The sequence below is a fragment of the Lissotriton helveticus genome, chromosome 5_1 (assembly GCF_964261635.1).
Source record: "Lissotriton helveticus chromosome 5_1, aLisHel1.1, whole genome shotgun sequence".
Lineage (NCBI taxonomy): Eukaryota > Metazoa > Chordata > Amphibia > Caudata > Salamandridae > Lissotriton > Lissotriton helveticus.
Genome location: NC_136065.1, coordinates 620,657,507 through 620,675,168, shown reverse-complemented (window position 1 = coordinate 620,675,168; position 17,662 = coordinate 620,657,507). Strand labels below are relative to the sequence as shown.

Below are 17,662 nucleotides of genomic sequence, written 5' to 3'. Positions count from 1 at the left end.
CCTCTTCTGCCTGTAACATCAAGGAAGCTGTTAATCCAGGGTCTGATTACATCAAGACTGGATTACAGTAATGCAATCTTTTTGGGCGCCCCGGAATCCACTTTGAACAAACTCCAGCAGGTCCAAAATGCGGCAGCAAGGCTGCTCATGGGCATCCCCAGGACACAGTCTGCCAAACCTGCTCTAAAGGCGTTGCACTGGTTGCCAGTGCGGGAAAGAGTCAAATTTAAAGCACTCTGTACAGCCCACAAAATCCTCTTGGGGAAGGGCCCCCCAATTATGAGGAATTTAGTGGTCCCATATAAAGCGAGCAGAACGCTGCGCTCTGATCAAAAACACTTTCTCTTAGTCCCCAGAGTTAAAAGGGCCTGTACCGGTGGGAGAAGGTTTTCAGTTAACACAGCGAAGCTGTGGAACTCGCTTCCTTTTGAATTGCGTGCCGAGACTTGCACTTTGCGATTCCGCAAATGTCTTAAAACTCACTTGTTTCCTGCTTGACTGCACTAATCTTGCCATTTTTATTATCTGATGGTGTCTGGAAAAGCGCTGGGATGCCCAAGGGTAACTGCGCGCTACATAACATTTTAAATAAATAAATAAATAGTAGCTTTGAAAGCTACCTGTTAAAGTCAATGGGAAATGGTACCTGTAGAAAGTCTGCAAGCAGACACTGGGGGACCACTAAGGCCGAACCCAATGGGAGGAGGGGGGGCTTGGTTCTTGAGGTTTTCTCGGGCACAGATACACTGTCGGTTTCCATGAACTCTGGCTATGGGGCATGGGTGCATAGTTGTTTTGTCCGGTGGGACTACGCTTTCAGAGGCTCTTACTCTGTGCCGGAGACCTGGTGAAAGGGGGGAACACAGGGCAGCCAGGCCACTCTTTGTGCTAGCCTTGTTGATCCTGATGTTCCCTCGACGGTAAGTCTGCATCGGTGGTGTCTGGACTGGAGACGCAACAAGCCTTAGTTGCAGGGCACGTCTTGGCATCTTTAAACTCTGTGCTCCAGTATGCCTAGGGCATTGGTTCAGGGCGGGTCCTGGCATCTTTAAACTTGGTGGGGACATGGATCTGACCACTTGGAGCATTAAGACCTTTTACTGTGGTGCTGCTCCCTTGGTGGACACGGAGGTCAGCAAAACGCTGGACCGTACAGCTGCAGTCAGCATCTGCTTGTGTAGGGAAGTGGCTCCCCCACTCCAAGGGAAATCTTTTCCGGTTGTTGAGGTGCTGGATGATCCTCCAGGGATTTGGGGGGGCGTCCCGCTCTTTGTGAATTCTGCCTTGTCGATGGCAAAGTACAAGCAGCCTGGCAGGGTTTGCTGCCAATCTTCGGTGCAGGTCCTCTGTTCTCACTCTGTCAGTCCGTCTTCCTCTTCCTTGGTTCCCAGTAGTTGAAGTCTTGACATGATCTGTTTTCCTGGTGTCAGGGGGACACCTAAATATCAATTTAAGGGTGTTTGAGGGGAGTGTAGGGTAGTAGCCAATGGGGTCACTACACCCCCTAGATGACCTCTTCCTATGAGGAGTGGGCATTACCCTGTCCCAGAGTTCCTAATTCCACCAAAAACAAGATGGTGGAATCCTTTTTTCTGTGTTCACTTCAGGCAGCCCACCTTAGGGGTGTAACAAGCCTGAAAGTGTACACACGTCCATGACCAGCTAATTGTCATGCCTGTCCTGGTGCCAAATGGGCCTCAGGGCAGGTGATCGCATCTCCCAGGTCTTGGGTGGAAGCCGGGGTTGCATATCAAAGGTGACGGAGGCTTTGAAACCTCTGGCCTTGGTATGCAGATTCGCTAGCCATCCTGCTGGAGGAAGTGATAACACCTGTCAGAGTAGGCATTATTCCTGTACTCCTGAGAGCGTGTACTATCACCTGCAGGGGGTAAGAAATGCGTATGTGGTGGTAGGCTATAAGGATCCAGTCAGCCACCACACTAGAAGACTAGTATGATTTCAGGTGGCACCTCTAATGTGCCCTCTGGGAACATGTAGTACTAAAGCCAGTACTGCCATCAGTATAGATTTTTTAAGGCAAGGTGTTTGATACCAAACACCAGTAGTTTCAGTGAAGCCATCATGTTGCTGGGGTACTCGTAATGACCAGTACCCAGTACATATACTTAAGACAGCTCCCCTGTTCACTTGTACAATCTTGTAATTGAACTAGACAACACAGGGGCATATCTGCTCATGCAGATATGCTCTCACTTGTAATATAGTGCACCCTGAATTAGAGCTACAAGCCCTGTTGTAGGGGTGACATATATACTACATGCAGTGACTTTGGTATGGCACACAGTGAGCGTGCCATGTTGTGTTTTCACTCATGGTTTGCTCCAAGGCACGCAGTCTGCATCGGCAGCCTGCATGTAATTTGTGTGTGGCTCCCTGAGGGTGGCATAAGACTTTCTGCAGCCCTTATGCACCCTCTTTAGTACCCGTCGCCCGGGTACCAGTCGTACCATATACTAGAGGCTTACAAGGGTGCTAAATTCCATGCCAATTGGGTTACAATCAAACTTTTACTTCTTTTAGAGGAGAGAGCACTGTCACTGAGGTCTGGTTAAGCAGGACTCGGTGCACAGTCAGAATTGAAAACCAGCATCTTGTAGTCAGAAAAGTGGCAAAAAGTGGGAGGACAACTGCAACATAATTCCAGTTTCCTAAACTTTCCTTAGCAAAATTCCCATAGCTAACATATGTTTAGCAGCTAGATGGTTTACTCCACGCACATTCACTAAGCATTACTGTGTGAATGTTTTAGTGTACCAACAAGCTTTTCCTAACCTTTTCAACGTCCTCCGGCTAGCCACCGCTTAGGAGATAAGTGCTTTACAGTCTAAGCAGTGCATGTACATCTACAGCTATACAGGCAATGAAATGGTACTTACCCTGTATACATCTGTTCGTGTCATGTAATGCTATAGATACACAGGTGCCTATCCTCCTCCCTGGAAGCCTCAGGTTGTTGCAGATATCATATTTTCTTGTTCTTTGCATGGTCATCTTCTTTATCTTTTCTGTGCTCCATTTTCATTCTTATCCGTCGTGCAGAAAAATAATCTAACAATGGAGCTGATGCCAACGCACATTGCTAGTAATAGGATGAGTCCAATTTCTCATGACACAAAAGACTTCTTTGAAGAAAAACTGGTTGCACACGTCCGAGCCCAAGACAAGCTGGCAGCAGTATGCAGAGCATGTGAATCTACAGCACTGCCTGCCAGGAACAGAAGCTCACAGGGCAAGTAACATGGGCAAGTAACATTTTCCTTCTAGCTGTACCCAAACTGAATTTAGCACTTACTGGGCCACGTGTATCGACATTTGTAATAGTGGTTACCTAGTTGCGATTTTCTGGGAATCCCAATTAGGTAATCGCTATTACAAATGTATGAAACTCATAGAGTTTCATTTAGCGATTCCTAGAGGGTCACAAATCGACCCACCTCATTAACATTAATGGGGTAGATTGCAATTTGTGACCCCCCCCTAGGAATTGTTCAAATCCATGGGATTTTTTTAAATGCAGCCCGTTTTCCTTAAAGGAAAACTAGTTGTATTTAAAAAAAAAATGAAAAGTTTTCTTTTTAAGAGCAGGCCGTGATCCATGGGACCACGGCCTGCACCTAAAAATAGTTTTTACAACCATTTCTAAAGGGAAAGGAGTCCTTTGGAGACCCCTTCCTATTTGCGAATGGGTTACCACCAACTTGAAGTTGGTGGTAAATTACAAATGGTATGCGACCACATTCACGGTCACAAAACATTCACACATACCGCTGTGATTCTCTGTTAGGAAGGGATGCCCTAAACACGCCCCTTCCAGATACTGAATCGTAATAAAAAAGGTTTAATACCTCTGAAAAGCCTTTTTTGCGTTTGAAAACTGGCCGATACTGCCAATCAGCTTATTTGTGAATGCAAAATTGGTTGATACATGTGGCCCACAGAGTTTTATAGTCTAAACCATTATTTGCCTTGCACAGTGGAAAATGGCTTTTGAGGTTTTCGACTACCAGGACATGTAAAATATGAAATATGCTTGTCATGCATTTAAATATTACGCCCCAGTCCCAAGGGGTGAGTTATTAGTAGCAAAAAGGTTGATTTAGGCCTGTCAAAAGGGTTATTTTAACAGGTCAAAATGGCAGTTTAAAACTGCACGCCCGACAGGTCCGGAGACAGGTGTTTTTTCAGTGCTACTTTAGTGGGTGGCACAGTGAGTCCGCAGCTTACTGGTAGTATTTAATTTACAGACCTTGGGTAAATGTATTACCCTATACTAAGGACTTAAAAGTGCATTAAATGTGCCAGTCAGATGTAAACCAAATTCAACATATTTGAAAGGAAAAGCACAAGCGTTTTATATCTGGTAAGTACGGGTAAAGTGCACAGAGTGCTATGATCAACAAAACCGAATTCAGCAAAAGAAGGCAAACATCTGGGAGACTACCATGGTAATTTCCAACAAGTTGCCCACGTTTTTAGCTGTAGATGTAGGGGAGCGAGAGAGACCAGATTTCTGCAAATCACCATGCCGGAGGCCAAGAGATGGAATGTTGACTAAACTGTTTTTCACTATTTAAGTTAAAACAATACTCTTGCATAAGTAGGGCCACTGCTTGCATATAGGAGCTCAAGTAGGCTTTCATTTCACTGTACTGCTATGAAAATGAGATTATAATTTGGGTATCATCAGCATATGAAACCACCTAGAAACCAAGAGAGCTGGACAGAGAAGCAAATGGATGGATATAGATAATAAAAAGCGTGGGACTAAGCAATGATCCTTGCGCGATGCAGAAATTAATCTTAGAAGCTTCTAAGCGGTGGGAAGAAGACTTACCTTTTGACTGCGTATGGATAGAAAGGAACCTGTCCATGTAAGGGCATGTTTGCAAACACCTATGTCAAGTAGACTGTGAAGCAGGGTGGCTCGGGAGACCATCTCAGATGCAGTTGAGAGAGAACAGAAATAGGGCAGCATTTTGGCCTTTGTCTAGAAGCATTCTATAATTATCCGAAACTGCCACCAAAGTAGATTCTGTTCTATGGAGGAAGTGGGAACCGAACTGAGATGTTTCCTGGAGAGTTGGTGGTTGACAGCTTTTTCCAGAAATTTTGAGGTGAAAGGCTAAAGAGATATGGGCCGAATGTTCTGTAAAATATTAAGGTGTGCTTAGGGTTGTTTTTGTAGAGGGTCATCAAATGGTGTTTCCAGGTGTCTGGAAACATTGCTGAACAAATGCACAAATTATCGAGGTGGGTGATAACGGGATAAAGGATGTTAAAGACAAGGGCATGATGTGAGGAGATGAGGATCGCTGGGGGAGCTGGATTTCTATTAGTTGTAAGACTTTCGACTTCTTCCACAGAAAGACTGCTTCCTGAATTAGCTGGAGTGTTAGTGGTTGTTAAAAGGAAGGACGAAAGGGACAACAAAGTGGTCTGGCCACCTAAGTGGTATGGGGGAGAATATCATAATATTAGGAAGATTGGTGAAGATGGGGTTTAAAAGATGTCCTGCTTTATGGGTGAAGCTGATGACACCAATGTCCGTCACACCGAACTGAGCGAGTGTGTGAGAGACTGCGGCAGTATCTGAGGTATTGTCGAAGTGGATATTAAGATCGCCAGTCAGTGTGAAATTAGCATATTCGGTAATGAATGGAGCTAGTATCTCCGAGAGGTGCAGAAATTAGTTGTAGAACCATAAGGGTGTTGGATAAAAGATTGAATTTGAGCGTGAACATCATTACTTTGCCTAAGTTAAAAAAAAATGATTGTCAAGGGTGAAGCATGAGAGAGAGGAGGGATTAATAATCGCAAAGCCCCTCCCCATCCTCCCATGACGGTTGAGGTGGGAAATTAAATTACCTGGGGGTATGGCAACAGGACGTCTGCAGACGAGGAGTCACATTGCCAAGTCTTGGTAAGGGGATAGCATGAGGGGTAAAAACTGGGAAACTCCCCAGTCCCCCCCTTCCCAGCACTGACACAAAGACTGCTGTAGGTTCCAGAAAATGAAAGAATGAAGAGTGGCGGAGAGGAACAGACACAATGTTGTTCAAGGTACCTGATGTAAGATTTGTTTGGGTGCTGGACAGTTAAAATGCATGTTCTGTTTTGTCCGGTAGGGGGATCTTTGAAGGACTAAGCAATGGATTGTGGTCTGACTACATCCATTGCTGAAATGTTCCAATAAGGCTTTTAGGAAAGTGGGACCAAAATGTTGAAACCGTGGTCGCTTTGAGTTTGTGTGCTTTGTCACACGGACGAGCAAGAACTTAAAACGATTTAAACAGTTGTCTTTACCCATACACCCACAAGGGTCGCTAGTTTTCTACATGAGATGCTAAAAATAAAATCTCTCCCAAAGAATAAACAGTAAATATTAGTGTGGACCAAATTAACTGCAAAGATTGCCTTACCTGCTTCCTTCAACCATCCATTAACTTTCTTGATCAAATTGTACAATGTTAAAATAATTTAACTTTAAGTGTGGTGTAACAATACCACCATGGTCCTGCCTATCAATGTATGACCTCTGTCAAAGGTGCATCAGTTGTGCACTAGTGCTGCCCCTAGAATCCTAGATCATTCGGGATGTGGGAGCAGTAGTCCAAAGTTAATGTCTTCTTCTTGAAGGCATTTCATTGCCTAGGTAGTGTATGGTTGCTATTGAACAGTCACCAGCTAATTGAAACAGTTGAAAAATAAATATTTAGCTGACTATCGCAGAAGCACAATGGGTAGTTATTGTTTACACATTGGCATGATCATGTGCCTTTATTGTGGTTTACTCACATATGCTTGCCACATATAATTTGCATGTTTATAGTTAGCAAATGTTTTTCCAGCATTGATATGAATGTAAAATATTGGTGTTTCTTGGAAAATGACTAATTTGCGTTTTTTCAGTTAATGTTCATTTCGCCTAAATTTTTTTTTTTGAAGGTGGCCCTCTCTTGTATGATGGTATCAGCATGAGCTTAAATTCAAGGTCCCTCAATGGGTCCCAGCGAGTTGTACTGGATGGTTTCCTCTCAGAGGATGAATGCCGTGATCTTCAGAGACTTTCAAATGTAAGTGCCCATCGACCATTAACGTTACTATTTCTTCCCTTGTTAAGCAACCCACAATCTGCTGTTTTATTTCAGTTTAATATTTATTGTTAATTTGCAGTTGTATAGCACACAGTTTGCCTTGGTTATGTTACTGCATCGCTTTTGGTAGTCCAGGACTAGTCCGGGAATATCTTTCCAATGGTTAAGAGGTTCCCATCCGGGACACGATGAGCCATTATCTATCAGATATGGAATAATCAGCTATCCAAGTGATTGTGTTCAGTAGGTGTAGATCCGGAATATAGAGCCTGGATTATTGAGTCACCACAATATCAGGATCAAAATATTGAGGACCAAAATATTGACAGGTAAGTATGAAGTATGTGTAGATTTTCTACATCGAACTCCACATATATGTACCTTGATGATATACACTGGGAAGGTATAGAGATGCGAAATTAAGAATAGTATATCCATGATTGTATGCACTTACCTCCTCAATATTTGCTTGTTGATATTTTGGTCACAATATTCCATCCTCGATATCCCGGACTACACCAGCACTACGAAGAATTCCAGAAACGTCTAAGTGTCGACCCAGAAAACATTTTTTCTAGCTTCCTTTTGATTTCCTGGAGGAAAATGCACCACTTGGGTTCATTCAGTTTGCCCAGGTCAAGATCCATGAATCTATCTAACCTTCCCCCAGTGCTCCTCAGTGATTTCTTCCAGGTAAATTGCCTTTTCATAAAATTCCAAAGTAAGAGAACATCATAATCATGCTAACAAGACTCTCTAAGAGAAGGTCTTGTTAAGTTCTAGGCCTGAGTGAGAAGTAAAAGATTGTACTTACCCAGTAATGCTCACATTTTAAAAGTAAGTTTACAATTTATGATAAGGCGACCCTAACCAGAAAAGAGGTAATTTCAACAAATAAACCATTCTGGGTAGCATTACTGTGCTAAGGGGTCGTATGAGGGAAACTCGCTGGTCGTTCTTTTCTATTACGTCTTCTTATCACAACTATGTGTGTGCATTTATTTTTCTGGATCAATGCTATGCAATATAGCACCCACCCTATATCTATTTCAAAATTGGGAATTATGGAAAAAGATGTTAATGTATATTTAGAACATTGGAATGTTTGGTTTTGCAGTGAAGTCAATAGAGTAGGTTTATAATGATTTCTATAGACTTTTCTGCTCCAACATTCCAATGATTGTTGTATTTCTTCTCTTCCTGTTTAATCCGTTTTATTAAGAAGAGTCCACACTCAGAGTATGGAATGTTCTAACAGCTGTATAGCCCTTCTGTTTTTGCATATATAAGTCGATAATGCCATCTTCACATTGACTATAGGGCTTTAAATGACTAGTATAGTGCTCTGCAGCAGGCTATAATGCTATATGGGAGCGTTGCAAAGTTGGGAGGTCCGTTGACGACATTAGTTGCTGTGGACCAATAATGGCTAGTATTGACATTCTGCTCCAATATTCCAATGTTTGACTTTCTCTTTCTCCCTTTTTAATTTAACACATTCTACTTTCATTAAGTGAGGTGTTCTAATAGCTGTATAGCTCAGCTGCCTCAGACTGTGCCCTTCAATTAAAGGCCCTCTCACTCGTTATAAACCACACACAGCTACTGGGGCCTATATGTCGGGTTGCAGGCCTTTAATAACAGATATAACCCTTAAAATGGGCTATAATGTAAAACTCTCCTGTGGGAATCCTCTACTGTGTTCTGCGGAGGCTAGCCAGGTCATACGAAATGTTGGGTGTATCACAGTGTAAGGACTCTCTGAGCAGTAAAGCACGGCCAGCTGAGAAGAATAGATTTTTCTCCTGGTAGGCCATTTTCCTTTCACACTTGCACCCTGACTCCTGGGTAGTATGTGTATTTTCTTCACTTGAATGTCTCTTGAATGCCACATATCTAAGGGATATTCTTGTTTTACAACATACGGTGTTCATTGTAGCACAACAAAGCAGAAGACTGTAGTTTGAAGGTTTTTATTTGAGATCTAAATCTGGAAGTGTTTTCATAAAATTGTTTTGAGTTGCTATTGTTAGTTTGCTGGTATAGCTGATGATCATAGTTTCCTTTGCATGTGCTTTTCTTGAGGCTCATGCTTATCACATCAAATGAGGTCTAGAAAATGGTGACATGGTTGCAGTGAACATACTTCTGCGTGATAGTTTTACCTTGTCACGATTGCGAAGTATGTGCTGCAAAAACAGGGTCCATTACTGCTAGTTGTAGTGCTTTATTGGTAGTGAGACTACAATTCATGCAACTACTCTATCCAGTGCTAGATATTGTTACTCTTCATTTCCATTGTAGGTGTTATAGAGCGCGTCGTATTGGCCATACGGGCATCAGGCTTTTCCCCGGGAGGCTGGAAGGGTGGGGGCTGGTTTTGGATTGGTGGGGGTGGTTTTGTTACTGAGGGACAATTTTACAGCAGTGTTGCAATATCTGCCCTCACTAACAAAAGCAGCAGGCAAGCATTTCCAACCTCCGGGGGCCAGGCAGTTCTTCCCTAGGGCCTGGTCCAAGAAAATTGCCACGGCTGCTTTGGGTTCCCAGTCCGGCCGCGTTAGAGAGTAGTGCGTCCATGCAATATGCACTGTTGGTAAGCATCTAAAGAAGTATTTCTCAAAGATTTGTTTCTGATAATGAATACACAACATTCGAATACTAGAGCTATCAACACTACAAATTCCACATTTCCTAATCTTTATGAAAATAAAGCACACCTATTTGCTAGGGTGAACGCTTGGCGCTTCTTTGATTTGATTACTTGACCCTTCCGAAATGTCTCCTACATTTTACAGGCAGCTGCCTCAGCTGGAGATGGATATGGCGGTAAAACATCACCACACACTCCCAATGAGAAGTTTTATGGAGTAACTGTATACAAAGCACTGAAGGTAAGCTTCAAAGTTCACATTGTGGCTTATTAGACACCCATGGGTGCGTGATGGGATCTAGAGCAGTTAAAATGGCTATTCCAATATTTTTGGCTTATTCCCACACCAAAAATGCCTTTTTAAGCATTTTGCTTTGTTTGGATGCTTCATATTTCTTGAACCGTCCTAACACTTAAAACAAGAGACATCGACGAAGGTAAGTGACATTAGAAGAAGGGAGGTTCAGCGTTAAATGTACAGTTTAAACGAATCCGGTCCATCTCTTCTCTGCATAATTATATACCCTCCAGTCCCATACTTCACAAATCCTAACCTTGTTTCTATTTTCTCAAAATCATTGTACAGGAGAGAGACGGAGAAAAATACATACTAGTGATTACACTAAAGTGATAGTAGTCTTAGGAGTGGTGGTTGAAGTAGCTGTAATGCCAATGATAGAATATTAGTAATACTTTGAATAATTTTGGTAACAACACCCTTAACAGTACATCTATTACTTCTACCTGTAGTACTTTTATACTAATTTATCTAGGTCCACATGCATCGACATAAGGTATTGCGATTCCCAAATAGCGATTTTTAAGGAATTGCTGTTTAGGAATCGCAATTCCTTATGCATGTAGGTATCGCAAAATAAATTGCGATTGATAAACATTACCTAATAGCGATTCGCTTCCATTCATTCCTATGGGCCTGTAGGCCCATATGAATGAATGGGAATGCATTTGCAAATTGCGATTACCAAATTGGTAATCGCAAATTGCGAACGCAATTCCAAGGATGCCAGGGGGACTAAGGCCCCCTGATGCACCACCCCTCATAAAGGTAAGTGTGCACATGTGGCGTGCACACATGCCCTAAGGGCATGTGTGTGTGCCACATGTCACTTTGAAAAGTGCACTTTTGTGCATTTTTCAAAGAATTTGCAAATTACCATCAACTTAAAGTTGATGGTAATTAGTGTTTCCTAAATGCACAGTTTGCATTTAGGAAAGGCTTGATGGATCGCCTTTAGGGAACTGTAATTTGCAATTCCCTAAATGCATTTGCAGTTTAGGTAATCTCGTAAGATTGCGATTACCGAATTTGCAAATGGAAATGGGTTCATGCGTCTGTAAAGTGCTCTTCCGGTCACAATCGGGCCAATTCTGCGAATCGGCCTATTTGCAACCAGAAAAAAAGCTTGATGCATGTGGCCCCAAATCCTGTACTGTTATTGTAAAAGTGCAAGTGATACTTGTAGTTTTGGTACACATATTTCTACTGGTACTCTTACTAGTAGCGCCGCTGCTACGAATTGTTCTACTTTTGCTAGTAGAAGAATTTCTAGTGGTATAGCTACTTGCAGCATATCTTTTGTTTTTATTTTAGTGCTACATACTGTTACTTGTCATTTCTGTTTTGGGTTTTCTAGAGTCTTTTTTGATCCATTTTTTAACACCTTGGCCGCGGCTGGAATTCCGCGCTGGTGCTGGCCTTTCTGATCGCGGGCGTGGTCATGACGGCTCCCAGCCGTCATCAGCACGCGCCCACCGTGACTCATGACAGCCGGGAGCCGTCATCAGCACCGAAGGGGTTAACAATGTTACTATATGTAGCTCTGTGGGTTCTGGTAGCAAGATCACCTGCTATGAAGTTGTTTGTGGAATCAAGAAGACAATGCTTTTCCTTTTTGCTGATATGAATCAGAAGACTGCTGCCCCTTTATTTCCCAATTTAGCTTTTTTCGGGTTGATGGCAACTTCCAAATTTAAGATGAGCCCAAGTAAGTAAATACGGTACATAAAAATACCCACCAAAGTAGCTGTAAAATAATTCTGGATTATTGATGAACAGTACACGGTGTACTGGTAGGTTCAGTCTTCCTTACTCCGCACTTACAGATCAATGGCAGGCATTGAAACATCTATGCACTAAAAGTTGCGATGCATGTGCAATTGCAGACACCATGTCTGAAGGACCTGCTCCCCTTCCCAGATACACCTCTTCACCTGCTTTTGGTCCCTGGATCGTTTATGGAGTACGAATTCCTCTTCGTTCCATTTGATATCGTTAGGACATTCAGGAGGCATAAGAAGAAGAGTAAGAAGTCGAAGCGCTCTTCGACTTCACCTCATCCGTTGGCCGATGGGACGAAGAAGCATCTGCATCCGAGGTCGGGTTCTTCAGAACCTATGCTGTGGTCGGCTCAGCACTTCCCTTAATATCCAGTAAAAGGAGCCACTGCCACCCAACTTAAAGATTTACAGGCTTGGGGGGCCATCTGGCTCTGTGGCTCCGGCCCGACTCCAGTGGGCCCCCGTAGATCTGATAATGGATCCGTATCGGTGCCGGTCGTATCACTACGACCTTCCCCGATACGGTCCTGATACCGATGCTCCCGGGAGTCCACCTGCGGCGGCAGCCCCATTGTCATCCCCGAATCTGACGCGGAGCCATAACCTCCTCACCTGACGCCTCAGCAAATGCTGGCAGGACCTTCAGGTCCTAGATTGGAACCTAAGCCATATTCCTATGGGCTAGCCTCGGGGAGGAGTGGGAGGGGTCACTGGGCCCTCTAGAATACCAGCCATACGAGCCTCAAGTGGACTGGTGTGAGGAACTGGATGCTGCCAGCAGACTGAATCCCTCTCCAGATCTGGGCATGCATTCGCCCCCTTCCGTTGCTACAAAGGAGGGAGCTTCTTATGCTACAGTGTTGTGCAGGGCAGTTGAGGTCCTTAACCTTCAGCTGCCCTTGGTGGTTGTCAAGACTAATCTATTGACTGAGGTGCTGCAAACAGGAGCTCCTCCTCCTCCGAACCCCTACATGCATTCAATGAGGCCCTTACCGACGTCCTTCTAGGAACTTGTTCCAAACCCAGCACTGGGTCTCCTGTGAATAGGATGATTGCCCGTCGCCACCGCCCCGCTCCTGGGGACCCAATCTTTATCACCTAACGCCCTACCTCGGAGAGCTTGGTGGTCCAAGCTTCCAAATCCAAGGGTGCATTCCCTACCCCTCCCAAGAGGCTGGATTCCTTGAGGAAGAAAATGTTTTCTTCCGCCAGCCTGGCATTGTGGTCTGTCAATACCACATGCCTATTGGGCTGCTATTCCCACACACTGTGGAATACAATTGCACAAGTGCTGCCGCAGGTCACGAAGGAGGCAAGGCCGTCCTCTCCAAAGCGGTTACATGCGGGAGAGCTGCAGCAAGTGCATGATCCGTTGTGCTTTGGACAGACTTGATGGGCAGAGCAGTTTACTTGATGGTGGGCCTGAGGGTAAGAGTGATCTGCTTAATTCAGACACTCTGTTCATCACCACCCCCTTTTCTGAATCGTTTTTGGCCACTATAGGTGTGGCAGGGTATACTCAGACATGAGTCCCTTGCTCACTGCTCCATCAGGATTCAAGCAAGCCGGGCCGACGAGGCTGAAATGCCAGAAACCGGTCCCCGGTAGCTTGTCTCCTTTCTGGTGAAGAATTGGCTTGGTAGTTTGGTCTGCCCTGTTCCCATGATGCACTGGGCCAGGGACAGACTAATTTGCATATAGCCAGGTTCTGAGCTGGGATGGGGCAGTGAGCTAAATAACGGTGATGGATCAATCCCTGATCTTGGGACTGGGTAAGAGTGATCTGCTTAATTCAGACACTCTGTTCATCACCACCCCCTTTTCTGAATCATTTTTGGCCACTATAGGTGTGGCAGGGTATACTCAGACATGAGTCCCTTGCTCACTGCTCCATCAGGATTCAAGCAAGCCGGGCCGACGAGGCTGAAATGCCAGAAACCGGTCCCCGGTAGCTTGTCTCCTTTCTGGTGAAGAATTGGCTTGGTAGTTTGGTCTGCCCTGTTCCCATGATGCACTGGGCCAGGGACAGACTAATTTGCATATAGCCAGGTTCTGAGCTGGGATGGGGCAGTGAGCTAAATAACGGTGATGGATCAAGCCCTGATCTTTGGACTGGGTAAGAGTGATCTGCTTAATTCAGACACTCTGTTCATCACCACCCCCTTTTCTGAATCGTTTTTGGCCACTATAGGTGTGGCAGGGTATACTCAGACATGAGTCCCTTGCTCACTGCTCCATCAGGATTCAAGCAAGCCGGGCCGACGAGGCTGAAATGCCAGAAACCGGTCCCCGGTAGCTTGTCTCCTTTCTGGTGAAGAATTGGCTTGGTAGTTTGGTCTGCCATGTTCCCATGATGCACTGGGCCAGGGACAGACTAATTTGCATATAGCCAGGTTCTGAGCTGGGATGGGGCAGTGAGCTAAATAACGGTGATGGATCAAGCCCTGATCTTTGGACTGGGTAAGAGTGATCTGCTTAATTCAGACACTCTGTTCATCACCACCCCCTTTTCTGAATCGTTTTTGGCCACTATAGGTGTGGCAGGGTATACTCAGACATGAGTCCCTTGCTCACTGCTCCATCAGGATTCAAGCAAGCCGGGCCGACGAGGCTGAAATGCCAGAAACCGGTCCCCGGTAGCTTGTCTCCTTTCTGGTGAAGAATTGGCTTGGTAGTTTGGTCTGCCCTGTTCCCATGATGCACTGGGCCAGGGACAGACTAATTTGCATATAGCCAGGTTCTGAGCTGGGATGGGGCAGTGAGCTAAATAACGGTGATGGATCAAGCCCTGATCTTTGGACTGGGTAAGAGTGATCTGCTTAATTCAGACACTCTGTTCATCACCACCCCCTTTTCTGAGCCATGCCCGGCTGAGAACGACTGGCTTCTGAGGGGATGTCCAAGTTTCGCTTATGGACATGCCCTTCAATGGCACTCGTCTGTTCGTAGGCAAGACAGACTCTGCGCTGGAGTGATTTAAGGACTCGTGGGCTACGGCCAAGTCCTTGGGCCTCTCGGCTGCCCTACGTCATCCCCAGGCTGCCTTTTGCAGTAAGGGGCGGAGTTTTCAACTGTGCCAACCCTATCCCAACCACCGAGCCATGCAAGCTTTCCAGCCTCTGCGTAGATGAAGCTGCGGTTTCAATCGGCCTCGCGGGTTGGGTAGCCAGCAGATACGGATTGTACCAGATAAGGCGTTACCGAAGGTAGGTAACTTGAAACAATATTCTCTGCCTTCATTAGGGTGACCTTTACAATTAAAACATTTTGGCTTTCGATACCTTAGACTTTTTGTATGGACCCGGAGAGCCAGTACATCCTAACAGTTGATGGGAAATGCTGCATTCCTGCCATACTTTGTGGTTTTGATATACTACATTTTGACATTTCCAGATAAATGGGGATTAGGAGGGAGGGGGATAAAGTGCCTCCTATCTCTCAGGAAGCTCCACCTCTTGGCAAAAATTGCAACGAGGAGAACATGTTCATTGCTAACTTTCTTACTGGATCACTTAATTTTGTTTATTTGACTTACTCTACATCTCAATTGCCTAATTTCTAAGGAAGTACTTCATAACGGAGACTCCAGATATGGAATCTCTTATGGAGAAGATGTTTGTATGTAATGCATCTTGTCCAGAGACTAGCTCGTATGTCACGTCTGCTGTCTGCTTTGTCCTCTACATTTTGAAAATGGCATCATAGTGCTTTCTACTTTGTTTTCAAACTAAAGATACTCATGGCAATAGTTGTATGTGTGAAGGTAGGTGGGGTGCAGATAATATGCTCATAATATTTCAGCCTTGATTTGGGTGTTTTGAGTCTTCACCAACAAAGGCGAAGGCTTACATTGTAGTACTCTAAATGAAGAGTTCATTAGAGGCATGTTAGCTTATGCTTAGCTAAGTAAATAACTGTTATATCTGGGTCTAGGGCCTGAATTGCTTTTAGTTGCATTAATGGTTGTTAAAGTATGACTAACAATTTTGCTTTTAGTTGGGCCAGGAAAGAAAAGTCCCTATGAAGAGTGCACTTCTTTACTACAATGCCACAGATAAAGTGAGGCGAGTGCTTGAATCATATTTCCGCTTGGACACCCCACTTTACTTCTCATACTCTCATCTTGTCTGTCGGACTTCCATAGAAGGTAAGGTATTCAATTATGTCTTTAAAGACCCAACTATGTAAAGAATCCTAGTCTGCTTAACATAATTACTTCTTTACCAATTTCAATGCTACAACAGTAACTTGTATTTATTCACACTGGGTTTTGCCTTTCGGTGTTGGTTTCTGGTAGTTTGAACCTCTCAAAACACGTCACATGCTTAGATCATTTCCTGTCTTTACAGAGATTAAAACACATTCCTGGTGAAGATGCCTTTAACAAAAGCAGCACTGTGAGATGGGAATTACACTTTCTCGACTGTGCGGAAAGTGCATTCCCTTGGGTTGATCGAGTGCCCTGGACTATCATGGACTCCGCAGCAGGTTGCTGTCTTTAATAACACAGATTTGCAAGTTTCCTCTAGCTTTTCCTGGTGTGCCTTTTGGCTCCACTGGCTTCCTTAGAGCTTCCAGCTGATTTTCCTCGGACAGGCGCTGCCTGGGTACCATTTGACATGAACAAAATTGGCTGTTTCCCATGCTATAGGCTCCTTCTCGGGTCTTATGCTGGCACCATTTACAGTGCTAACATCGACCAGGTTACGGAAGACCTGAAAAGACTAGGTTACAGAATCTGGCAGTGCCAACTCCAGTTCTGTCACCAGCACCAACCCCTACTTTGGAACCACCTTCTGCTAATGTTGACGTACATGATTACCAAGGGAAATGCCAGTGATCAGTCCTCCCAAACTTCTGTCTCTGCAACACTACTTCCTCAGGATAACAGGATATTTTCAGGTTTTGGATTTAAGGTCTCTATCATGTCCCATTAGATGAGCATGACTTTAAGGAGAAAGATAATTTTGCTTTCACCTGATACAGATGCTAATCTTTATCTTGTTCTACAAAGTGCCATTGACTTTGATATCTCTTCTGTGTCTGCCATGGATTCACCCCTAGGGCCTTCTGCTAAGGAAAGTGCCTCATTTGCAGTAGTGCTTTGTGGCCCTTGCATAGGTCCTGGAATTTCTTCTGTAGTCAAAATAAACTAAGGCGACCATCCTCATTGAAATTTTGCAGCCTGGGCCGTTAAAATTCTGGGCACTTGTTGCCTTTATTGATACCCTAACTGACTTGCTCCTGAATGATTGGTCAAAACAATTTCCACTTTGCATCCATGAGTAAGGCAAATCCTAATTGTCCCCTACCTCTCCCCGTGCTTTCTGATCCACAAAAAAACCTGTATCAATAAGACCGATTCTAGACCTCAGACTCTTGAATTCGTTCCTCAAGTAGAAGTTCAAAATTGTAACACTAGATCAGGTATTGCAGGCCTTTGATTCCGAAGATTGGATGGTGTCCCTGGACCCACAGGACAAATACATTCATGTTCTGGTCCTGAGGAAGTACCTCCAGTTTGGTGTGTGGGTCAGACTTTTTCCATTTCACCCTACTGCTTTTTGGATTTGAGTCAGCCTCTCAGGTCTTTTTGATTGTCATGTTAGTGGTTGTGGTACATATTTGTAGTTACTCTTTTTCAAGCATCTTGACAGCAGCTGCTCGCTCTAGTGTCGGGCCAGTAGTAGACAATGACGTTATTTCTCGCCACCCTGGGTTCTTCACCACCTAGCCCAGATCTCTTCTCCTGCTACTGTAGAGGATTAATTTTATCGGGCTGTTCTAGAGACATTAGCCCTAATGAGTCTGGGAC

The 17,662-nt window shown here is 44.4% G+C and overlaps 1 protein-coding gene across 1 annotated transcript in view; it reads left to right on the top strand.

Annotated features, from left to right (window-relative positions):
* Positions 1-17,662, top strand: part of P3H1 (prolyl 3-hydroxylase 1) — a 159,773-nt gene that overhangs the window by 105,655 nt on the left and 36,456 nt on the right. Inside the window, exons 9-11 of the mRNA XM_078642991.1 lie at positions 6,967-7,094; positions 9,914-10,009; positions 15,844-15,994. Coding sequence (XP_078499117.1) covers positions 6,967-7,094; positions 9,914-10,009; positions 15,844-15,994 — 375 coding nt within the window. The remainder of the gene's footprint in view (positions 1-6,966; positions 7,095-9,913; positions 10,010-15,843; positions 15,995-17,662) is intronic.